General features: G+C 37.9%; 4 protein-coding genes across 13 annotated transcripts; 2 read left to right on the top strand and 2 right to left on the bottom strand.

Annotated features, from left to right (window-relative positions):
- Nucleotides 1-37: 37 nt before the first annotated feature.
- Nucleotides 38-14,084, top strand: NUA (nuclear pore anchor). Of its 3 annotated transcripts, NM_001198507.1 has the most exons (49): nucleotides 38-553; nucleotides 635-781; nucleotides 867-965; nucleotides 1,115-1,243; nucleotides 1,319-1,411; nucleotides 1,502-1,567; nucleotides 1,725-1,814; nucleotides 1,901-1,978; nucleotides 2,309-2,412; nucleotides 2,857-2,977; nucleotides 3,063-3,155; nucleotides 3,341-3,389; nucleotides 3,506-3,609; nucleotides 3,683-3,751; nucleotides 3,919-4,062; nucleotides 4,168-4,272; nucleotides 4,344-4,457; nucleotides 4,567-4,645; nucleotides 5,090-5,139; nucleotides 5,248-5,321; nucleotides 5,786-5,888; nucleotides 5,967-6,101; nucleotides 6,166-6,264; nucleotides 6,344-6,385; nucleotides 6,471-6,524; nucleotides 6,609-6,788; nucleotides 7,172-7,219; nucleotides 7,334-7,381; nucleotides 7,496-7,561; nucleotides 7,726-7,809; nucleotides 7,883-7,957; nucleotides 8,075-8,259; nucleotides 8,355-8,457; nucleotides 8,805-8,921; nucleotides 9,020-9,112; nucleotides 9,317-9,475; nucleotides 9,571-9,624; nucleotides 9,779-9,892; nucleotides 10,005-10,082; nucleotides 10,190-10,339; nucleotides 10,423-10,494; nucleotides 11,083-11,238; nucleotides 11,347-11,430; nucleotides 11,512-11,593; nucleotides 11,673-11,749; nucleotides 11,835-11,984; nucleotides 12,074-12,187; nucleotides 12,284-12,455; nucleotides 12,542-13,912. In NM_001198507.1, exons 1-49 carry the CDS (start codon nucleotides 245-247, stop codon nucleotides 13,876-13,878), a joined length of 6,348 nt encoding a protein of 2,115 aa, NP_001185436.1. In that variant the 5' UTR covers nucleotides 38-244; the 3' UTR covers nucleotides 13,879-13,912. The 3 variants fall into 3 exon arrangements, with proteins under 3 accessions (NP_001185436.1, NP_001185435.1, NP_178048.2); NM_001198506.1 differs by lacking the exon at nucleotides 7,496-7,561 and having other exon boundaries at nucleotides 5,967-6,123; nucleotides 6,185-6,264; NM_106578.3 differs by lacking the exon at nucleotides 7,496-7,561 and having other exon boundaries at nucleotides 76-553; nucleotides 12,542-14,084.
- On the bottom strand, nucleotides 13,376-17,584 carry ECT8 (evolutionarily conserved C-terminal region 8). 4 transcript variants are annotated; one of them, NM_001334880.1, is made up of 9 exons: nucleotides 17,181-17,548; nucleotides 16,377-16,447; nucleotides 16,147-16,264; nucleotides 15,986-16,056; nucleotides 15,536-15,892; nucleotides 14,966-15,448; nucleotides 14,671-14,883; nucleotides 14,434-14,577; nucleotides 13,376-14,338 (listed from the first exon to the last, which is right to left on the bottom strand). In NM_001334880.1, the coding sequence occupies exons 2-9, from the start codon at nucleotides 16,434-16,436 to the stop codon at nucleotides 14,243-14,245; spliced, it is 1,542 nt and encodes a 513-aa protein (NP_001321641.1). In that variant the 5' UTR covers nucleotides 16,437-16,447; nucleotides 17,181-17,548; the 3' UTR covers nucleotides 13,376-14,242. The 4 variants fall into 4 exon arrangements, with proteins under 4 accessions (NP_001321641.1, NP_565205.1, NP_001321640.1 ...); NM_106577.4 differs by having other exon boundaries at nucleotides 13,950-14,338; nucleotides 16,864-17,584; NM_001334878.1 differs by having other exon boundaries at nucleotides 13,950-14,338; nucleotides 16,539-17,548.
- Nucleotides 17,585-18,702: 1,118 nt separating this feature from the next.
- AT1G79260 (nitrobindin heme-binding domain protein) lies at nucleotides 18,703-19,908 on the bottom strand. 2 transcript variants are annotated; one of them, NM_001334877.1, is made up of 4 exons: nucleotides 19,602-19,908; nucleotides 19,372-19,512; nucleotides 19,215-19,283; nucleotides 18,703-19,107 (listed from the first exon to the last, which is right to left on the bottom strand). In NM_001334877.1, the coding sequence occupies exons 1-4, from the start codon at nucleotides 19,812-19,814 to the stop codon at nucleotides 18,988-18,990; spliced, it is 543 nt and encodes a 180-aa protein (NP_001323382.1). In that variant the 5' UTR covers nucleotides 19,815-19,908; the 3' UTR covers nucleotides 18,703-18,987. The 2 variants fall into 2 exon arrangements, with proteins under 2 accessions (NP_001323382.1, NP_565204.1); NM_106576.4 differs by having other exon boundaries at nucleotides 18,729-19,107; nucleotides 19,602-19,813.
- A 462-nt stretch (nucleotides 19,909-20,370) lies between these two features.
- On the top strand, nucleotides 20,371-22,920 carry AGC1.7 (AGC kinase 1.7). Of its 4 annotated transcripts, NM_001334875.1 has the most exons (5): nucleotides 20,371-20,589; nucleotides 20,681-20,745; nucleotides 20,839-20,906; nucleotides 20,996-21,702; nucleotides 21,797-22,920. In NM_001334875.1, exons 3-5 carry the CDS (start codon nucleotides 20,868-20,870, stop codon nucleotides 22,716-22,718), a joined length of 1,668 nt encoding a protein of 555 aa, NP_001319411.1. In that variant the 5' UTR covers nucleotides 20,371-20,589; nucleotides 20,681-20,745; nucleotides 20,839-20,867; the 3' UTR covers nucleotides 22,719-22,920. The 4 variants fall into 4 exon arrangements, with proteins under 4 accessions (NP_001319411.1, NP_001319412.1, NP_001185434.1 ...); NM_001334876.1 differs by having other exon boundaries at nucleotides 20,402-20,745; NM_001198505.1 differs by lacking the exon at nucleotides 20,681-20,745 and having other exon boundaries at nucleotides 20,528-20,589.
- Nucleotides 22,921-23,009: the final 89 nt, after the last annotated feature.

Genomic DNA, 23,009 nt, shown 5'->3' with positions numbered 1-23,009 from the left:
CAAGAGGCCTAATATCTCTATTCGGCCCAACTAACATAACAACGACGTTTAATTGACGCCTGGGGTTTTCTGTCTCCGGCATAGCATAATTTTTCGTCCTCCCGAAGCGCTTTTTCATCTTCCTTTGTTCTGGGTTTCTCTCCAAAAATCGCCGGAGAAATTCAAATCGTCATCTCTAATTCGTCGGAGAATCCACCGTTAGGTATATAAACACGGTTTGTTTCTGAAATTAGGGTACGAAAAAATGCCCTTGTTTATGCCTGACGAAGAGCTGGCGCGGCTATCTAGCGACGCCGCGTCGGTGGTTGCGGAGAGAGCCGACGAGTACATACGAAAGATATACGCCGAGCTGGATAGTGTTCGAGCCAAGGCTGACGCTGCTTCCATCACGGCGGAGCAGACGTGTTCGCTTCTCGAGCAGAAGTACCTCTCGCTGTCTCAGGATTTCTCTTCCCTTGAATCTCAGAACGCGAAGCTTCAGTCTGATTTCGATGATCGTTTAGCTGAGCTTGCACAGTCTCAAGCGCAGAAGCACCAGCTTCATTTGCAATCGGTGCGTCCTTGTGTGGTTTTTCAGTTTTTTTTTTTTTCTTGGAATCCCTAATATTTGACGGATCTTCCGGTTTTGATGTAGATTGAGAAGGATGGAGAGGTAGAGAGGATGTCGACGGAGATGTCAGAGCTTCATAAGTCTAAGAGGCAACTGATGGAGTTATTGGAGCAGAAAGATGCCGAGATTAGCGAGAAGAATTCCACTATCAAGAGCTACTTAGATAAAATTGTGAGTGTTTCCCTATTTTTGTTACTAATAATGTGTTACAGGCATTTTTCAAATGTGTAACCCTAACTCTTGTTCTATTTCTCAGGTTAAGCTGACGGATACTAGTTCGGAGAAGGAAGCCCGACTAGCTGAAGCCACCGCAGAATTGGCCCGTTCTCAAGCTATGTGTAGTCGGTTATCTCAGGTCAGATTATTGATTGCATTTTAAGATTTATGTTTGATTGCTCATGATTTTGATTGATTTTATTGATACCTGAATTTGTATGATGTCATGTAATAAAATATGTTGATCCTTTTACATTGTTTATGACATATGGTTTTTGATGGAAACAGGAGAAAGAACTCACTGAAAGGCATGCCAAATGGCTAGATGAGGAGTTGACAGCCAAAGTCGACAGTTACGCTGAACTCCGTAGAAGGCATTCTGATCTTGAATCTGAAATGTCAGCAAAGCTTGTAGATGTAAGGCCAATATCATATTTCTATTCTAATATTTGTCTCTCTGTTTTCTTTTCTCCTTATTCCTTCTTCTATCAGGTTGAGAAAAATTATATTGAGTGCTCTAGTTCGTTAAATTGGCATAAGGAAAGATTGAGGGAGCTCGAAACGAAAATCGGTTCATTACAAGAGGTATGTATGGCTTGTAACACTTATCTCCTCATATCTTATCGTGTTATGCTCTATGACTCTGAGATTTACTTGTACTCTTCATATCCAAAGGACCTCAGCTCTTGCAAAGATGCAGCAACGACCACTGAAGAGCAATACACTGCTGAACTTTTCACTGTGAGTTTCTCAAATCGTAATGGTTTCAAACATTGAACTTCTTTACATCTTTTTAGCTGACTGGAGAGCTAAGTATGTCATTTGAGGCATTTCACAGTTTCGAAATAGATCTTCATAGGTGTTGTTTTTCGAATCTAACCCACAAGCTGTCATATAGGCGAACAAGCTTGTTGATCTGTACAAGGAAAGTTCCGAGGAATGGTCTAGAAAGGCTGGTGAACTTGAGGGTGTTATTAAGGCCTTAGAGGTAAGTTTGCCATCACAAATCAGAAGATAGTGTTCTAACTTTTGTGTTACCATGTTAACCTCTTGAGTTTCAAATCATGACTGCAGGCACGCTTGAGCCAAGTCGAGAGTAGTTACAAGGAGAGACTTGATAAAGAAGTGTCTACAAAACAGCTGTTAGAGAAGGTACTGAGACCCTTAAGTTTATCGCTTTATCGATTATTATTGCTTAGCTCTGGTAACTTGTTTTCAGCATCCTTTTCAACATATACTGAAGGTGTTGCGTGTCGACCCAATTGCTAGTATGATACCTTGATATTCTTTGATTGTTTTCTTTAAGTTATGATTTTATCGGCTTTCAGATATTTTCAGATACTAGTTTTTTTTTTTTTTTTTTTTTTTTTTGAGAATTCTTTCTTTGATTTTTGTGGGAAGTGGTTTCAGTGCATTTTACCTTCTGGGATACGCATTTTGAAATTTATTTTCTATTGAGATAGTTAGTTTTTGCAACATCAGGAGAACGGAGACCTTAAACAAAAACTTGAGAAGTGTGAAGCAGAAATTGAGAAAACTAGGAAAACAGATGAGCTAAATCTGATACCTTTCAGCAATTTCACAAGGTATGTCAGCTTTCTGAGAACATGAACCATATTTAATGCATTTTTTATTTTATTGTATACTTTCCCCTCGGATTGCTACAATTGCTTATCAAAATGAGAAAAAATGAGTTAAAGTGGGGATAAGTAATATTGCGTGCTTCAAGGGATCCACATTACATATAATTCTGTTGTTTGGAACCTACGTTGATTATCTCATACCAAAATGTAACTCTTTTGACAATTAAAAAATAGCAGTCACTAATTTTTTTTAATTCCTTGTTGTTGCTAGATATTTTACATACTTTTAAGATTTTTTAGGGGTGTACAGTGAAGTGATTTGGAAGAGTATTTTATTTGTCGAAGTAGATTTAACTTGTACTCAAATATTGTAATATCTTGATTGTCCTAGTGTCCATGGATCAGATAAAATTCTCACATCTTTCTACTGACATACCTTTGGTCCAGACGGGTTGACAATTCTGGGACCAGCAACATGATAGAGGAAAGCCAAGCAGTTATTTCTAAGGTTCCTGCTGGTGTGTCAGGAACTGCACTAGCAGCTTCACTCTTACGTGATGGATGGAGTGTGAGTTTTAGTCTTAGTATACACTTCCAGTTTACAGTGTTTCAACTCTGTTTGTGGTGTATATATCACTCTTTTTATCTTGCAGCTGGCCAAAATTTATGAGAAGTATCAGGAGGCTGTTGATGCCATGAGGCATGAGCAATTAGGTAGAAAGGAAGCTGAGATGATACTTCAACGGGTATGATCTATTTAACTTGTTATTACCAGGTCTTTGTTTAAAATTTAGATTTCCAATCTTTTCCACTTTTGTTTTGTCTATATTCTCTATGTTTCACTAGTGATTTTTCAACTGCAGTTCACTAATGACTTGAGAATAATATTTTTCTTCTCCTGTTAACTTACTCTTGGTATCCTGCTTTGTAGGTGTTATCCGAATTAGAAGAGAAAGCCGGATTTATCCAAGAAGAAAGAGGTATGATCTACTTCTGTGCTTCTGGAGCCATATGTTTTACGCTCCCAAAGATTTCTTTCACTAGTAATATATTTGTATCTTGTTGGAGACACGCTTAAATCTGTTTTTGTTCCCAGGGGAGTATGAGAGGGTGGTTGAAGCTTATTGTCTAGTTAATCAAAAACTCCAGGATTCTGTATCTGAACAATCAAATATGGAGAAGTTCATTATGGAGCTAAAGGTACCTGATATTGTTATAGTGGTTGTTCAAGATGCGTTCTTGTGCTGTTCTTATACATTTATCTTATTGATAGGCTGACTTGAGGAGACGGGAACGTGAAAACACACTATTGCAGAAAGATATATCTGACCTACAGAAACAGGTAATTTGATGATCTATTCTTCGCTGTTCAGTGTTCACCATGTTTGTTGTGGTCTTCAGTTTCTTGATTACCTTAACTTGCAATGTTAATTGTTGAGACTTTGTCTCACTAATGTATGCCTGGTTGTTGCCCAATCGATTGATACTGTGTTTGTTTCTACTATTTAGGTTACGATACTACTGAAGGAATGTCGTGACGTCCAACTTCGATGTGGAGCTGCCAGGGATGATGATGAAGATGATTATCCTCTGCTCTCTGATGTGGAGATGGAAATGGAATCTGAAGCTGATAAAATCATTTCTGAGCATCTTGTAAGTTTGTTTCTTTATCTCGACGTCATGTTTTGTGTTAGATTTTATTTTGTAAAATAAATTGTGGATGACTAATGCTTGTCCTCATGTTGGGATGAATTTCAGCTAAAGTTCAAAGATATAAATGGACTAGTTGAGCAGAATGTTAAGCTGAGAAACCTTGTTCGTAGTCTTTCAGAGCAGATTGAAAGTAGGGAAACAGAGCTGAAGGTATGAAGGATTTTGCATGCATAGTTTCTTTGGTAGGGTGTGAAGTTTTAAAAGAATTTGTGTAACGTCAGGAAACGTTTGAGGTAGACCTGAAGAATAAGACTGATGAAGCTTCTGCCAAGGTAGCTACCGTGCTAAAAAGAGCTGAAGAGCAGGGACAAATGATTGAATCCCTGCACACATCTGTAAGTATTTCCACCCTCCAAATCTTTTCTCTATCGCAGCACTTGGTAAATTGATGTTGGGTTTCTTTTCAACGGTTTATTTATTTTGTACATTTTTCGTCCTTTTCAGGTTGCAATGTATAAGCGGTTATATGAAGAGGAACAGAAACTTCATTCATCTGATTCTCGTTCTTCAGATTTGTCTCCAGGTTCTACTTCTATGCATTATTACGAGTTTACTGCACTATGTGTTCTTAGATACCCTCTATTATTGACCTCATGGCTAAGTTTAATTGAATTAAATGATGTTTCAGTTTTATCTTAGAACCAGTTCTTTTCAAAATTTTACCCCAAATGTCATCAAGGTTTAGTGCTGTTCTCAAATTCAAACGAAATCTATATTTGGAACAGCTACCAAAGTTTGGTCTTATTTTCGTATATCTCAATTGTCAGTAATGAAAATTAATGCTGTACGCACAAATTTTGAAGTGTATTCTGGCTTTTCAAGCATAATCCACTTTCCTGGAAATCTCATCTTGTTTCCTTAAAGTAAAGAGGTTTGCAGGCTGTTACATGCTTTGCTCATAAAATTGAATCATAGTCTCAGTGGCACTCTAGCTTTTCGAATGGGTGACAGAGATGTATTCTTGTAGCTGTAGTGCCAGGAAGGAAGAACTTCTTACATCTGCTTGAGGATTCAGAGGTATGACAGATTGCTAAATCATTCTATTCTCTTCTTTGTTGTCCACTTTTCTAGGGTATCAAATTTGTTGTTTGGAACTCACCTTATTGGCTGAATTGCTTGTTCCAGGAAGCTACTAAAAGAGCCCAAGAAAAAGCTTTTGAACGCATCCGGATTCTCGAAGAAGATTTTGCGAAGGCTAGGTATATTTATCATCCTCTTGTCTTTTGTCTTTCATTTCTTACTGGGCAAGTGATTATTTTTGTGCAAAAAGTTTTGTTTGATAAACTAGGGTACCTCTGGGTATGTAACACATTTTCTAGTTGGATAGTCAAGTTGAGAGCTAGGACCCAGACTATACTAGCGAAGGAAATAAAGTGTGGAAAGCGTAGTATCTAGTGTGAAACGTGTTTGCAGATGCAGGTGGATTGCTGAAAATACTAATCTGAGCTTATGTGTTTGCAATCCCAGTGTCGATGTCCTATAGAAGTTATAATCGTACGTCTTGATACATAGAGAAACAACATGAAAAACTGGATTGTATCTTATGCAGCATATCCATGAAACGTAAACTGTAGTTATTGATTTTTGTCATTGTTTCCTGTAAATTTATTTTACTGAACATTATAAACTGCGTTGTTTTCATCTTTCCCCTTTGGATTTTTAGGAGTGAAGTAATTGCAATAAGGTCTGAACGGGATAAGTTGGCGATGGAGGCAAATTTTGCTAGGGAAAAATTAGAGGGCATCATGAAAGAATCTGAACGCAAGGTGATTTTTATCACAAATTCATATCATCAGAAGCTTGTGGTTTCTTCAAAATTTTCACCTTATCTCTGTTTATCTTAGAGAGAAGAAATGAATAGCGTTTTGGCAAGAAACATAGAGTTCTCACAGCTAATCATTGACCACCAGAGGAAATTGCGCGAGAGCTCCGAGTCTCTGCACGCAGCGGAAGAGATCTCCAGAAAATTATCTATGGAGGTAGTATACCATCACCCGTTAAGTTTATGATTTTTTTTGCTTTAATACTAACAGTCATCTATAGGTCTCAGTTCTAAAACAAGAAAAAGAGCTGTTATCAAATGCTGAAAAAAGAGCGTCTGATGAAGTCTCTGCTCTATCTCAAAGAGTTTACCGTCTTCAGGTTGGAAACATGAGAGGAGTGCAATTTGATCTTAAGCTGTGCGTACTCTTTTTTTTTTTGCTGACCTGTTGTTCTGCAGGCTACCTTGGATACTGTACAAAGTACAGAGGAAGTTCGTGAGGTAAGAAAACGACCTTTGATATTAGTTTACTAATTCTATTCTGCAATACCGATTAAAAATGTTATAACTTTATCAAAATACTCAGGAAACAAGAGCTGCCGAGAGAAGGAAACAAGAGGAGCATATTAAGCAACTTCAGGTCTATATAATATTTGATAAGTCTTTCAAAATTATTATGTAAGAAGAGTAGAAGTTAACCGATGTGTTGGATGGGTTGTCACAGAGAGAATGGGCTGAAGCCAAAAAAGAATTGCAAGAAGAAAGGAGCAATGCACGGGATTTTACTTCGGACCGGAATCAAACTTTGAACAATGCTGTAATGCAGGTAGAAGAAATGGGAAAAGAATTGGCTAATGCCTTGAAGGCTGTCTCAGTGGCAGAGTCCAGGGCTTCTGTCGCTGAGGTACTGTTTCAAGTCTATTTTACCTTTCTTAATAACTTAGACCATGAATACATGAACCAATTCCATACTGCATCGAGGTGGTGCGCATCACCAGCATCTTTCAGTGTTTACTCTGTCCGTCTCCTAGGTTGCATACCCTAATTGCTTTCCCAGGTCGACATTAAATTCCCATTTTCTGGTGCTACTTTTGCGAAGTGAGTCTTTGCATGTGGTTTGGCAATTGGTTTTACGACTTGTGAATAGGCCCAAACCAATTTCTGGAAAATCACTACATCGTCAATCCACTAGATTTTTCAGCTGTTTGCCGTCCATTCACATATTGGCATATGATCATTTTTGCCTGTTTACTATTATTGACTATTACTTTACATGTGTAAAATTAGGCTAGACTTTCTGATTTGGAGAAGAAGATACGATCTTCAGATCCTAAGGTAAATGTTTTGATTTTTCTAATCATTGAATTGTGGTGTTTACTTCTAACAGCAAAGTCCTGGATGGAATTTGCTATTGCGAGTTTGTAACGATTTTCATTTTTTCACTTTTAGACTCTTGATATGGATAGTGGTGGAATTGTCTCTCTTTCGGATAAGGAGGTCAGTGAAGTCCTTCATTTTTTTTTCCCGCAATTTTAAATTCTGACATGGGGATTTAAGTTCCGTAATTATGGTATTGTTTGAAATTTCCTGGTTGCAATCTATCTGTAAAAGGCTGCTCTTGTTATTATTCTGGATGTTGTACATAAGATTCAGGCAGGATTTAGGATAGGATCTGCAGTACGTATTACTGAGTTAGTTGAATTTGATCATGTAGAGTTAAGGCTTTCGCATAAGCTATTGTTTGAGTTACCTTTTACTTGTTGCTATATGGCAATCCAATATTTGGTTGTGTAAGGTAGTCTGTTAATCTTTTTTTTTGCTGTGGTGATTATTTACTCTAGATGTCCATCGAACTGCGTACCGCAAAGGAAGAAATTGAAAAATTGAGGGGAGAAGTAGAATCTAGTAAAAGCCACATGCTCCAGGTACTTCCTGAATTGGCTAAGTTAGTTTCGATTTCAACATGACTATTAATTGACCTTGTGAACCATCATGCAGTACAAGAGTATAGCTCAGGTGAATGAAACTGCATTAAAGCAGATGGAGTCTGCTCATGAGAACTTCAGACTTGAGGTATTTGTGATTATGTTTGGATGAAACAATGATCACATCTGGATATGCTGCTATGTCCACTGTGATAGAACTAGATCTGCTGTTGGTTTATATTTTAAATCTGATGGCTGTTTGTAGGCTGAAAAGAGACAACGATCATTGGAAGCAGAACTTGTTTCTCTTAGGGAGAGGGTGTCAGAACTTGAAAACGACTGTATTCAGAAATCCGAGCAACTAGCCACTGCTGCTGCAGGAAAAGAAGATGCTCTTCTATCAGCATCGGCTGAAATTGCAAGTCTGAGAGAAGAAAACTTAGTTAAAAAGTAAATGTTCTATCATGTAACAGAAGTATCTTTTTTTCTTTCTCGTGGACAAACACATGTTTGTCCCTTAATTGATATTTTGCAATTGACTGCAGGTCCCAAATTGAAGCAATGAATATCCAAATGTCCACTTTGAAGAATGACCTGGAGACTGAACATGAGAAATGGCGTGTTGCTCAGAGAAATTATGAAAGACAGGTTGGTTAAAGCTCTCTATTTCAAGAAACATTTTGACCATCATGCATATTCACGTTGACGTTGGTTTTTATTATATGATGCTAGAAACTGACTAGATTTTATTACCCATCCTGTTGATCCATTTCATGAAACTGTTGTTTTCTGAATACTCTATTTTACTGCACCTTTGTCATATATCCGAGGATATCTTCAAATATTTTCTGAATTGTGTTTTACATTACATTAAATCATTGTTAGGTTTTTCATAACTTAAGGTCTTACTGCCATCAGCTAATTCTGTTCTTCTCTCTTTCCATAGATATTACAACTATCACTCTTTTTGTTTCCTACTTCTTTTTGGAGTGCAGGTTATTCTGCTGTCTGAAACTATTCAGGAGCTTACGAAAACATCACAAGCCTTAGCAGCCCTTCAAGAGGAGGCATCTGAACTACGTAAATTGGCTGATGCACGGGGAATTGAAAATGTAACTTCTACTTGTACACAACTTTTTGTGATTCAATTCTTCCTACAATTATAGTTGATTCGTGAAACATCAATTTCTATTTTCTTGGTGTTTATCAGTCTGAGCTTAATGCCAAGTGGAGTGAAGAGAAATTGATGCTAGAGCAGCAAAAGAATCTGGCTGAGAAAAAGTATCATGAACTTAATGAACAGGTGGCCACTGCTCTCTGATCTCTTACGTTGTAGCTTTTATTTGAGCAGCCTTATTATTTAGTGTGTTCAGGATAGTCTTTGACGATAGTCTTTTTCCAATTCTTTATGGGTCAATAATGCTTAATCCTCCATGTGAATTTGTGTAGACTTTAATTCATGGTCATGTTACAAGTACTCACGTATCTTAATTGATCTCTACATCAGAACAAATTACTCCATAGCAGACTTGAAGCTAAGCATCTTAACTCGGCTGAGAAGAACAGCCGTTCTGGCACAATATCATCTGGAAGCACTGACTCGGATCACCTTGAAGATTCGGGTTTGCAAAGAGTAGTTCATTATCTACGCAGAACCAAGGAAATAGTAAGAGAACTTCCTTTGCAGGATTGCTTTTCCTTTCTTTATGCCCCTTCTTTGTACTGTGGGGTTATCTAAGTCATGTGCATCCTTTTTGACAGGCTGAAACAGAGATCTCACTAATGAGACAGGAGAAACTTCGGTTGCAGTCGCAAGTGAGTTGTTGTCTCCTCTCTTATGCCTAATTTGCTACGACATCCCTTTTAAGCGACAACCTTTCTCAATACACACATGCAAAGCGAAAACCTCCTCTATTATTCAGAGTTGTGGCTGCGGTATGATTTTTTTTTTTGCAATTTGTTTGTCTAGCTTGAGAGTGCATTGAAGATGGCAGAATCTGCCCGGGGTTCACTTACTGCTGAGCGCGCCAGTACGAGAGCCTCATTATTGACCGACGATGGAATCAAATCTCTTCAGCTTCAGGTAAAGTTGGGTGATTCGATATCTGATAACATATGAACTAATGATCTAATTAGTCTTTGTATTGGTTGGGTTGAAACAATTTTCATTTGCTGACTTTAAATTCTCCTTGCAGGTTAGTGAGATGAACTTGCTCCGTGAAAGCAACATGCAACTCAGGGAGGAAAACAAACACAATTTTGAGAAGTGTCAGGTTTGTATGGAACCTTTCTTTATGTCTCTCAAATGACCAAACCACATTACACCACCTGATTTTGTTAGCTGTCTTAGAGAAAGCTGATAAAAAATTTAAAACATCAGGAAATGCGTGAGGTAGCTCAAAAGGCTAGGATGGAATCTGAAAATTTCGAAAATCTATTAAAGACAAAGCAAACAGAGTTGGACTTGTGTATGAAAGAGATGGAAAAGCTAAGGATGGAGACAGATCTTCACAAAAAGAGGGTTGATGAGGTACGTCATATATGTATGGGCTCATACTTACAATTACTTTTTGTTACTGGTTCATACTTACAATTACTTGATGCTTTGTGAAGTTGCGGGAGACATACAGAAACATTGATATTGCTGACTACAACCGCCTCAAAGATGAAGTGCGGCAATTAGAGGTATGCTTATAAAGATAATATGACGTTGTCTAAATTTCTGCAATAGTGGGTGTTTTCCAAGGGTGTGCATGGATATGATATCCCTACCCTTTCACTATATTTGTTGTCGTGAAATTAGTTACAATGTTAATGGAGATGATACCATGTCTGCTGAAGGTGGTTAGTTCTTGCTCCTTGATCCCTACTGGTTAAAGAACATAAGGTGCTTTATCTATTTGATATTGGGATGGTCAATGAACCATGTGTGGGATGCCCTTTGAGAGAGCCTCTTTGTCTCCTAGTTTGGGACTACTCCCTATCTTGTAACCTACTCTTTAAATTTCCTCCATCTCGCTGGAACACCCCAACTATATGTTGATTTCCACAGTTGCATTATTGATCATTAATCGCATATAGAATTCTAGTGTACGGTAATTCTCAATTTTGCTGATGAGAATTTTTGGTGAAGTCTTAGTGATATTTGTTAATATTGTGTCATTTTGGTTTCGATAATTTGTTGAATTTGAATTCTGGGCGTCCCACTGGTCTTTAGCCCTGCTTTTCCTCTAAGTTCTTATATCAATTGTGACGCCATGATATGGTTTTTAGGAGAAACTGAAAGCAAAAGATGCTCATGCTGAAGATTGTAAGAAAGTTCTGTTAGAGAAGCAGAATAAGATATCTCTTTTGGAGAAGGAGCTAACTAACTGCAAAAAAGATCTGAGTGAGAGGGAGAAGAGGCTAGATGATGCTCAGCAAGCACAGGTAGAATGAGAATTGAGAACTATCTCGCTGAGTTCATTTTAGCTTTTACATGTTGAAGAAGTACTATCCTATGTAGATATATTCATCTGTCTCTGTTACTTATTGTAGGCTACTATGCAGTCAGAGTTCAATAAGCAGAAACAAGAGTTAGAGAAGAACAAGAAAATTCACTATACTCTGAATATGACCAAGGTTCGAATTCATTAATTTTTGTTTAACGACTTCTTCTAGATGTTTTGCCTTTAACATAGCGAGTTTTATTATGTCATGAAGAGAAAATACGAAAAAGAGAAGGATGAATTGAGCAAACAAAACCAGTCACTCGCTAAACAGTTGGAAGAAGCCAAAGAAGAGGGTAACTATTTTATTTTTAATCCGGTTGGATAAGGTTATGTTGGTATCTATTTGCTCATGTTTTCTATTGCTGCCAAAAGCTGGAAAGAGAACAACAACAGATGCTGTGGTGGAGCAGTCCGTTAAGGAGAGAGAGGAAAAAGAAAAAAGAATTCAGGTATTAAAAATCTTTTTTTAATTGTGGCTCTCTCATTTCTGCTTTCTGTGAGTTTCTTAAACCCATACGTGAAATTTTACTGCAGATTTTGGATAAGTATGTTCATCAACTGAAAGACGAGGTAAGGAAAAAAACCGAAGATTTGAAGAAAAAGGATGAGGAGTTAACTAAAGAGAGATCAGAACGCAAGTCTGTTGAGAAGGAAGTTGGAGACTCCTTGACCAAAATTAAAAAGGTTCAAACTTTATACTGCAGAATCTCCACTTTGAAAACCTTCACCCTATACCTTGTATAGTCATACGTTCCCTATCATCTGTTTCTCAGGAGAAAACAAAAGTGGACGAAGAGCTTGCTAAGCTCGAGAGGTATCAGACAGCATTGACCCATCTCTCTGAAGAACTGGAAAAATTGAAGCACGCGGATGGCAATCTCCCTGAGGTATCAAGTTTTATATCATTTGGATGTAAATGTGTGTTTTCTATAATTTTATGATTATTTTACCGGTATGTTCTAAACTCTAAATGTTTTTTGTAGGGTACTTCAGCTGTCCAGGTTCTATCTGGAAGCATACTGAATGACCAAGCCGCTGCTTACGTGTCAGCTGTAGAGTACTTTGAACGTGTGGCTCGTTCTATTGCCAGCAATTCTCAAGTCAGCACTAAGCCTACTGATATGGTGACTGAACCTTCCTCTGGCATTCCTGCTGGTAATCTAAAAAGCAAACCCAAAAACCTACCAAATTGTGATTTTTTTTTACCCCAGTCTAAAGTGACAAATTAATCTTTGGCGCAGCTGAGCCTTCAACCATGACGAGAGTCCCTTCTTCAACACCTTTAATAAAATCTCCGGTGGCAACTACCCAGCAGCTACCCAAAGTAGCGTCAGACAACAAAGAGAAGAGATTGATTTCACAGAAACCAAGCACTGAGTTCCGTAGACCAAGTGGTAGGAGGATTGTTCGTCCCCAACTTGTCAAACCTGAGGAATCTCCCAAAGTTGATGTTGATATGCCAGAAGCTGAGGGAACTGGTGATGAAGGAAAACAGCCTGCAGCCCATGAACCAGAGAGCCAAGTGACTACATCTGTACGGCCTGTTCAAACACTTGTCCGTAAACGCCAGGCTGATTCGTTGGTTTCTGAGCCACAACAAGATAGTCTGACTCAAGGGGAAACCAGTTCTGAGATTGCACCTCCTGCATCGAAGAAGGCAAAAGGATCTGAGTCTCATCCTGATACTTCCGAAGGTGAAAACCTTGCAAAAGAGCCAGCCATAGACGAATTGATGGATGCTACAACTACAACTGATGGTGACAATGAAGAAACAGAAGCCGAGAATGCAGAGGAGAAAACAGAGGAATATGTGGAAGCACAACAAGACAATGAAGCTGATGAACCAGTGGAAGAAAGTCCAACTGAGACAGAAACCATTCCTACCGAAGAAGAGTCTAGGGATCAGACCGAAGAAGAAAACCAAGAGCCTCTTACAGATATGGAATCCGATAAGGAAGAAGGAGAGCTCGATCTAGATACACTTGAAGATCTGGAAGAGGGTACAGATGTAGCAAGCATGATGAGGAGCCCAGAGAAAGAAGAAGTGCAACCTGAGACGCTAGCTACACCCACACAGTCACCTTCTAGGATGGAGACAGCAATGGAGGAAGCTGAAACAACCATTGAGACGCCGGTTGAAGATGATAAGACCGACGAAGGAGGTGATGCAGCTGAAGAAGCCGCTGATATACCTAACAATGCTAATGATCAACAAGAAGCACCAGAAACTGACATCAAGCCAGAGACCTCAGCAGCTACAACCTCCCCTGTTTCTACCGCTCCAACAACTTCCTCTACTCTAGCTTCTGCTATTACTTCAAGCGGAGCTCCAGAAACAGAAGATCCAAAAAGAGCACCGTCACCAGGTGGTGGAAGTTCAACTATTGTGACACTAGCTGATAGAGCACAGATGAAAAGACGAGAAAGAATAGCCAATATAGTAGTAAGTCGAGCTCCTAATCCAGCCACCAGAGGAGCTCGTGGTCGAACTGTAAACCTTCGAGGAGGAGGCCGATTGTTGCCTCGTGGTGGTCGAGCCCCACGTGGTGGACGTGGACAATCCCCGAGCCCACCATGATTTTTAGTGGGTATGGTTGAACAATTAGACTTATCCAAGGAGGCTCCTTGAAGAGAGAATTAATAACGGTAGAGAAACTCATTTTATGTCTAAACCTCTTTTCTTTTTGTATCCCGGTTTTCTTATATCACTATAAAATCAAACCTATCATTTTTGCCAATGATTACAAATTGCAAAACATATCATAAACACAACACAAAACCAAAAAAAAAAAGTGAAGAAAAAACCCAACATTACACCATACAACGAAACAATAGAAGAAGAAGCCATCTCGCTTGTAATAAAATCAAAGCAATCCGAAACAATCGGACGGTTTATATTGATCCTTAAAAAACCAAACCAAAAACACTACATGTTCTTCTAGTTAGCTCACTGTCCCGGTTAACTCTGTGTTTCCCTCTTCGACTGTATTAGACATCTCCATTGTTTTAAAATCAGCAACCAAGTCTTCTTCTTTCTTCTGTTATCATAGACATAAGATCATTCTCGTTAGAATACAATACATAGAACAAAAAGAGCATGATTGAGAGATATAAAGAGGAGAATACTAAGGACCTTTAATACCGGAGGGAACCTTAGCTTCTTCTGTACCATAACCTTCTCTCTGTTTTCATAAAAATCAAAATCATCTAAAATAGATGTCTTAGCTGCGTAGTTCTTAAAGATGTTCAACACTTCATTCCCTTGAGGCAACCTCACCTATATATGAAGGACAATGTTTAAACAGTATGAGATGAGATTAGCTCTTGATAATGATTCACTTCCTTAAGCCTATTAAGGAACTAATGTTACCTCTTGTGTGTCTCTGCTATTGGTTACAGGCTTGTTCTCATTGTTCTCTAGTATGATATGTCGTAGTTGCGGATTTGGAACATCTTTGATGATGTGCCACTTCACCGGAAAATAGCCAGTCCACTTATCTTGTTGCCAGAACTCCATGCTTTTCTCATAATCAACTCGTCCAATCATCTCAGCTACACCGCAGAATTGGCCACTTGCATTCACCTGAATCCAATAAAATCGATCAGAGACCATGAAGACGTCGCAAAACTGAATACGTATATAGCGAAAAATCCTAATAGCATACCGAGAAGAACAGGAAAACCGGGCACTTTCCACTTTTGTCTGCAGCCTTCTTCTGAGATTCTTGATATGCACTGTCTAACTTCTTGTTCCCATTGAGAGTACTAGACCAGACATTGTACTTGATGCTCTTGTGTATGTCGTCTTCGCTATACGATTTTATCACAAAAAAGATTGCTTCCTCGTATTTGGTCTGAAAGCTAGGGAGGTTATATTGATCCCTTCTGATCACAGAACCAACACCGTTGCTTCTTTCATTCCCTTCAGCATCCAACGAACATGACTCACATTCTCCATTGGTAATATGATCTTGACCGTTTGCTAAGTCATTCATACTTGTACCATTTTCTTTTGTCCTCGCTTTCGCCTTCTCTGTTTCATCCCGATTTAAAGCTCCAGACTTTTTCTTTACTGGGTCCATCGGGTAAGCAATGCGACCTTTTTCTTGGTTAAGCAGTGGGGGTGGGGCATAGCTGTTCTGTGATGCCTATAGCATCAATACAAAGAAAAAAAGATGAGTCAAACCTCTTCAGGTAATGTGAAAGAGAGAAGAATTAAAGAGTGTAAATGTTACTTTTCGCGGTGTTTTAGGACGATCTCCCATGCCGTGACCCGTGAAGGAGTTCTTGCTCTTTGAATAATAATTGTTGTGGTTATGACTTGAAGAAGATATGTTCTGTTTCAAGGGTGGGGTATATGAAGCAACACCATACACATACCTGTCTCCAACAGGGTCCCATAAATATGTGGGCGATGAAACATCTGCATAACCAAATTGGTTCTGATAATAACCCTGAGCAGCATACATCGGCGAATGAAGTGCTTGACTCGATACACCAACCGGGTTTATAGGCATATAAGTTTGGCTTGCATCATAAGACTGAAACCCTGGCATCAAGTAGATCACAGACCCATTTTCCCCTTGCATTACCTTAAAATCAAGATCAAGAAAATGGTCAGTTAAAAAGATCGAGTCACCCGAGTGAGTAATTCATTCTCTTCATGACAAGGAAGTTTTGATTACCGGGTACTGAACTTCTGTTCCATAACCATAGTATCCATTATCCTTTGCTTCTCCAACTGAACCATCAAGACCTGTAAAAACACGCTAATTCAGATTATGATCATCTAAAAGCAGAATTGAGTACATATTATATAGTATCAGTGTGTAAAAAGAAGCAAAACCTGGATAGTAGTATCCATAGTAGCCACCATAAGGACAAGGCAGGCCTTGATATGTCTCAAGAGTTTCATAATATGATGGCTCTGCCTCTGACTGATTCTTATTCTCTTTTGCAGAAACCTTTAATGTTGCAAAACAAAAGGAACACAAAAACACATAACTGATAAATCATCCTAAGAACCAAAACATATGAATCATCTGTAATAAACAGAGAAGAGAGAATCTTTATTACCATGGAAGTGGTGGAGGCAGTGACCTTAGCAAGAGGATCCACTTTAAGATTCTTCACCATATCTTCAAAGGCTGAAACAAATTAAACAAACGTTCCCGAAGAGATCAGATTCTGAAAAACACAAAGAAACAAGACATATGTATGTATAAAGTAGACACAAACATTACTAGTAATCTTTTTGATGCCTTTATTTTCTTAACTATGTGAAGAGACAGGTTTGAAACGTGAACTGATGTCTGAATATTTAGTCGTACCGATAAAAACTAATAACTAGGCGTGACTTATATATTTATAGTTAATATTGAAAATAAGACATATGAGTCTAATCACAAGAAACAGAGCACTATACACATAGACACACATATATATATTTACAGACACACAAACACAGGATTCAGATAAAAGGTCAAACGCAAAAGTTAAAAAGACGTGTAAGAACAACACAGATTAAACACGTGTGTGTAGGAAAGAAAGAGAGAAAGAGTACATTTACGAGGATGTTTTGGAACATGAGAAGTCATCTACGAAGAGTAGTAAAAGAAATTTATGTGTTTGACTAAGAATAAAAGACGAAAAAATCAAAACACAGATGAAGAAACCAAAACTCGAATCATCTGTTTCGCAGAGGGTTTTAAAAAGTCTCAAGAATTATTAAATTAGAAAGAAAAAAAGCTGTAGAAAATCTGTTTATCAAGAAGAAGACAACATCAGCTAAAGATATGTTTTATTTTTATGTTTGAAAACTAAGTACAGATACGCAACAAAGAAAAACAGAGAGAGGGAGAAGAAATGGTAATGGCTTACGACGAAGAAGAAGAAGAAAGAAGAACAGAGAGTTTTTTTTCTATTTTTTCTTTTGCAATCCTTCTTATTTATTTTCGATGTAAATTAAAAAATAGAGGTTGGGAAGAGGTACAGATGGAGGGAAGAGAATGGTCCACGTCATAAGGATTCTTGATATGAACGAAGATCGACCGTTGGATTAGACGACAAGGCAAAAACTTAAAACATCTTTTCTTGCCAACTTTTCCATCTGGAATCTATTCTTAACACAACTCTCTTGTAAGTGCTTCTTCAAAAAGTGATTTTAAAAAAGAGAATCTTAATTTGGCATTAACTAACACAATTAATTCTATAAAAAAAAATCATAGGAATACATATTCTATGGAAACAAAAAAAATGAAAGTTAGGACCAGTTCTTATGGTCGGGCAAACTATAAAAAGCACAGAAGAATATCATATAAGATAGTTGAAAAATTGGATTTGACTCTGCCTCTCTCTCCATGTATCCTTGAGTCCGAGCAATACCACACAATAAAAATAAAAACTATATTTTCCATTAAAAATGATTTATTATTCGATGAGTTTTACAACTTTTTAAAAAGTTTTCTCAACCATATAAATCATTAATTAATTCTTGTCTAACAAAATTTTAAATATTCTTTGATGAAAAGAGATGAACAATTCCTATACGCTACAGTTGTTGTTGGATTTTATTTTTTAAATGTTATTGAAGATTGTAGATTGAGATCTCATACTACTATTGATATGCTTCCATTATTGCAATCTGAGTTTTCTTTGAAAATTTGTATCATTAGGTGTCAAGTGGCCCATTCATTTGTGTACACTTACATATGCATCTATATTTCTTATGTCCCCCCACCAAAATCCAGATCTAAACTCATATGAAAGTCATCCATAAGTTTTAACTATCCTAGAAAATGATCACTCCTAGAATTTAATTTCTCTCTATTAGATTGGGACTACTAATAAACACACAATCACCTTACATAATTTTCTTCAAAAATGAAAGTGTTGTGTTTTTGCTCCATTTGTATTATATCCAAAGTAGATATTGCTTAGGGATCAAGTTATAATTGTCAACACCACATAAAAAGCCAAATAGGCCAAAAAAAAATAAGAAACACCATATGGAACTATTTAATACAATAAGCCAAAATTATGGAGCTTAAGAGAATTACAAGGTGCCACGTTTTGTCATTGCCGTGGCCTAAACGTGTCTGCTTCACATCTATATGATTTTCTTTCTTTTGTTTTCTTTTCCGTCTTTTATTTTTTTTTTTGTATTAAAATTTCTGTTGTTATATGTGATTACGTATGTCTAATTAAGTTTATAAGATTGCATCTTACAATTATTAAACCAAATCTTATATAATTGTAGAGAATTAATCTTACTTCAATTTGTTGACTTTGCTTCGATAATAACTTCGGTGCTCATCTCATAATTTCTAAAATGTGTATGCAATAGTATAAAAAGAAAATAAATATGGGGACAATCTTGTAATTATTGAAAGCTATTGTAGTCAATTAGAATATCATTAATATTGAGGCGTCAGATGCTAAAATTGAACGTATATAGGCGCCAATGGGCCTATTTACCTCTTTTAATAAAAGCCCATTTAACTCTCAAATTGTCATCTTCTTCTTACTTGTGCTTACAAGAACAAAACATAACAAAACACTTTGGTAACCAAAATCTTACAAAGAGTATCAAATGTTGTTACTAAACAGAGTGATTCTACATATCAAAATCAAAGCATCTCAATATCACATCGGTCGTGTCAGGTTTCGATTTCACAGGAACTTGGATTCAAAGCTTATCGAGTATTGCTTTGAGATGTGGTTGAAGAGGGTTAGTGGTTGTACTCATACGAACCACATACGATAGTTTTCCATCAACCAATTCAAATTCTCTACTTATCTCCTTCACCTGTTGGAGAAAAAAAACCCCATAAATCACCAATTAGAAACACAAAAATGTTGTGTGTAGAGACAGAGACATTGAATAAATAATAACAAAGAGAATTAATCTGAAACCTTTGAAGCGTTTCCCACAAGATCACTTTTGAGTTTGATTGATTGTTCATCTACATTGTATGTTCCTTTCTGTGATCAGAGATTCAGCAAAACATAAGTAATGATTTTGGAAGCTTATGGTAAACACGGATCTAATGGAAATTTGGATTATGTTAACCTGGACTTCGACGAGACCTGTGCTCTGAGCAATGACGACTTCAATAGAACCATCTGGTCTTGGACGAAAGTAACCACTCTCGGCGTGCATCGGAGCTCCTGATTCCAATTTCCATGTCTTTTGCGTATACGCTATCACCGGCTACACAAAGTGACAGAGTAAGCGTATCGCGATTTTGGTATGCAGATTGGATTAAGGTTAAAAATGAATCGGAGATCTGATATGGTTACCTTGCCGGAATGTGAGAAACGGATCTCTTCGCCGTAGCGGAAAGACGGTATAGTAGGATATTCACCTTCTCCTTGTCCTCTCCATGTTCCTAATAGATACGACAACGGCGCTACAAAAGGGTGCACCGGCGGCGATTCCCCTGGGTTTTGGAGTTGCTGCAGCTGATTCATCGCCGGTATTAGCAATTTTCTCTGGACAGATGATACATACATACATACACGTGATAATTGGTAAATATGCTAAAGCAGGCTACAGGCCCAATAATAGTAGGCTATGTTCTGGGCCATTGGGCCTACATTATATTATAAAAAAAAAACATAAATCGATGTATGTTCAATTAATGGTCGATCTCTAACAAATTTAAAAGTTGAACTTAACATAAAGTGGATTCGTTGAAAAACAGTAAATATATTGTGGACTCAAAATAAAAACAGATAGAGGTTTTCTAAGATTAGTATTTTATGGGTAATTATGTTTATGTTCTACTATCTAAACGATACTGTATTATGTTGTGAAAATATATATTTTTATTCAAGGTTTCTATTTATGAAAGCATTGATATTATACCAATTGATATAGTTTTTGGAAGATGTATTGATAGTCAATTATTTTTGTCGGGTGAAGAAAAATATACATAGAAAGAAAAGAGATAATTAAGGGGACATCACAATTTTCTTTGTCTTGAATGAAATTCAGACCATTTCCTCCCTCCACTTCTCCACTTTCTTTGGAACTCATAAGATACTTTTTCTCCATCCATTTCTTTTCCTCTCTTTTCTTAATTAATCACTGTCCTTTTGTCTCTATTTTCCACCTGCTTTCTTCATTTCAAGACAAACTCCTATGTTCACCAAAAAAACAAAATATTGAACAAAAAAAAGAAACACACACATTAATATAAAAAAAACTAATCAATAAGCTATAGAAGATTGTTTTCTCTTCTTGCTCAAAATCCTTTATGGCATCCGAAAACTTCAGACGTGGAAGGTAAAAATGCTGCAATCTTTTGCTCCATATCTTTTAATTTTTCTCTGCCAAAAAACAGTAAATATACATGCGTACGTACCTCGACGTGCAGACCAATCCTTTTGCTAGATTCTATTCACAAGACATGAGGAAGGGCTTTAACATTCGTGACACCAAGTAATGTCCTCATATGGATGATAAATGAACTCAACCCATATTGACCCTTTTTTCACATAAAAATAAAGCTTTAATCTTTCTACATTGAAACAGGTTTCTCTGATTTGGGAGACTCGCTGGCGATGTTAACGAAGCCCGGAAAGAAGCTTGACTCTTCAGAGGTATACGAGGATACTCTTGATAATGAATATGGAGTTTGCATGTCTACTTGTAGTTTGATATCTTTTTTTTTTTCGTTATTATTGTGCAGTCAACTCATCATACTACGAGTTCAAACTATCCACCATTAGATATTGTTCATCAAACTCCACAACCACGCAAAGAGATGCAACAAAAGCCATTGTTCGATCCCAAGAAGATGGATAATCTTATAAAACCGGAGCCAGCTGGGTTCACCAATCACCACCGTCCAAACCCTAGTCCAAAAATCCCATCCTCACCTGGTTCCAACATGACCGAGTCACAATCAAACTTAAACACCAAACCAAACAACAACAACAGTAACAACAATAGCAATATGAGCTCAAGAAGCAACAGCATTGAGAGCACGTCCTCTAATCCCTCTAAGCCACACACAGGTGGTGACATTAGGTGGGATGCTGTGAACACGTTGACCTCCAAAGGAGTCCAGCTCGGTATCAGCGATTTCCGGCTTCTTAAACGGCTCGGTTATGGAGACATTGGGAGTGTTTACCTAGTCGAGCTCAGAGGAACCATCACCTATTTCGCCATGAAAGTGATGGACAAGGCTTCCTTAGCTAGCAGGAACAAGCTTTTGCGAGCTCAAACAGAGAGAGAGATCTTGTCTCAGCTTGATCACCCGTTCTTGCCCACTCTATACTCACACTTTGAAACAGATAAGTTTTATTGCTTGGTCATGGAGTTTTGTGGCGGTGGTAATCTCTATTCCTTGCGACAGAAGCAACCAAACAAGTGTTTCACAGAAGACGCGGCAAGGTTAGGGAAATCAAATTTACTGCACTAAGTAACACAATAGACAATTATATTTGTAGAATTCAACTGACAATTTTTTTTTCATTTGTTCTTACAGATTCTTTGCTTCTGAAGTGCTATTGGCATTGGAGTACTTGCACATGCTAGGAATTGTATACCGTGACTTGAAGCCAGAAAATGTTCTAGTCAGAGATGACGGACACATTATGCTCTCCGATTTCGATTTATCCCTCCGATGCTCCGTCAGTCCAACTCTCGTCAAATCATCCTCTGTTCATGCGGCCGGCGGCGGAAGCGGAAGTAGTCGACCTGTAGGTCTCATCGACGAGGACGCGGCGGTGCAAGGTTGTATCCAACCGTCCACATTCTTCCCACGCATCTTGCAGTCATCCAAGAAGAATCGAAAGGCGAAATCAGATTTCGGACTCTTCGTCAACGGATCCATGCCGGAACTCATGGCAGAGCCAACGAACGTTAAGTCAATGTCATTCGTTGGAACACACGAGTATTTAGCACCGGAGATTATCCGTGGAGAAGGACATGGAAGCGCCGTAGATTGGTGGACATTCGGAATTTTCATTTACGAGCTTCTCTATGGAGCGACGCCGTTTAAAGGACAAGGAAACCGTGCAACGCTTCACAACGTGATAGGACAAGCTTTAAGATTCCCTGAGGTTCCTCATGTGAGCTCGGCGGCGAGAGATCTCATCAAAGGATTATTAGTTAAAGAGCCGCAAAAACGAATCGCTTACAAACGTGGAGCGACGGAGATTAAGCAGCATCCGTTTTTCGAAGGTGTGAATTGGGCGCTAATTCGGAGTGCAACGCCGCCGCATGTACCGGAACCGGTGGATTTTTCGTGTTACGCAAGCAAGGATAAAGAGTCTATGGCGGCTGTTGACGGTGGCGGAAAGAAGAACAATAACGGTGCTGGAGGTGGTTGCAGTACCGGCGGTGGTGATAACAAACCTAACGGCGATTGCAATGATCCTGATTACATTGACTTTGAATACTTTTAGCAACTGACTATATAAATGACTAAAATTCTTCAAACAATTTATGTATACCCTTTTTGTTGTTGTCTTTACATTTCTAGAGAATTTTATTTGATCATAACTGGTTTTATTCGACCTTTTAATTAGAGCTCGATATGAAGTGTATAATTTTGAGGGAATTTTTTTTTTATAAATCATGATTTCATTTCCACTATTTGTAAAAAAAAAAAAATCTATAAAGTAAAAGTATCAATTTAAATTTCGAGTCGAAGAGGATATTTGACTAATCCTAACAATTGTTAAAAATGGCGTCAT

Source organism: Arabidopsis thaliana (assembly GCF_000001735.4).
Source record: "Arabidopsis thaliana chromosome 1 sequence".
NCBI lineage: Eukaryota > Viridiplantae > Streptophyta > Magnoliopsida > Brassicales > Brassicaceae > Arabidopsis > Arabidopsis thaliana.
Note: the sequence above shows the minus strand (reverse complement) of the source record. Positions and strands in the feature narration are given on the sequence as shown.

Excerpts from the sequence above, each read along its gene's own strand:
- NUA (NM_001198507.1), top strand. The coding sequence starts at position 245 with ATGCCCTTGTTTATGCCTGACGAAGAGCTGGCGCGGCTATCTAGCGAC. Across the intron at positions 8,260-8,354 it reads GAAGAAAACTTAGTTAAAAA|GTCCCAAATTGAAGCAATGA; the intron begins GTAAATGTTCTA and ends AATTGACTGCAG. Across the intron at positions 9,113-9,316 it reads ATCATGAACTTAATGAACAG|AACAAATTACTCCATAGCAG; the intron begins GTGGCCACTGCT and ends TCTCTACATCAG.
- ECT8 (NM_106577.4), bottom strand. The coding sequence starts at position 16,897 with ATGACTTCTCATGTTCCAAAACATCCTCGTAAAT. Across the intron at positions 16,057-16,146 it reads CTATGGATACTACTATCCAG|GTCTTGATGGTTCAGTTGGA; the intron begins GTTTTGCTTCTT and ends GTGTTTTTACAG. Across the intron at positions 14,339-14,433 it reads GGTTCCCTCCGGTATTAAAG|AAGAAAGAAGAAGACTTGGT; the intron begins GTCCTTAGTATT and ends CTATGATAACAG.
- AT1G79260 (NM_001334877.1), bottom strand. The coding sequence starts at position 19,814 with ATGTATGTATCATCTGTCCAGAGAAAATTGCTAATACCGGCGATGAAT. Across the intron at positions 19,513-19,601 it reads GTTTCTCACATTCCGGCAAG|CCGGTGATAGCGTATACGCA; the intron begins GTAACCATATCA and ends CACTTTGTGTAG. Across the intron at positions 19,284-19,371 it reads CAGGTCTCGTCGAAGTCCAG|AAAGGAACATACAATGTAGA; the intron begins GTTAACATAATC and ends CTCTGATCACAG.
- AGC1.7 (NM_001334875.1), top strand. The coding sequence starts at position 20,868 with ATGTTAACGAAGCCCGGAAAGAAGCTTGACTCTTCAGAG. Across the intron at positions 20,907-20,995 it reads AGAAGCTTGACTCTTCAGAG|TCAACTCATCATACTACGAG; the intron begins GTATACGAGGAT and ends ATTATTGTGCAG. Across the intron at positions 21,703-21,796 it reads TTCACAGAAGACGCGGCAAG|ATTCTTTGCTTCTGAAGTGC; the intron begins GTTAGGGAAATC and ends TTGTTCTTACAG.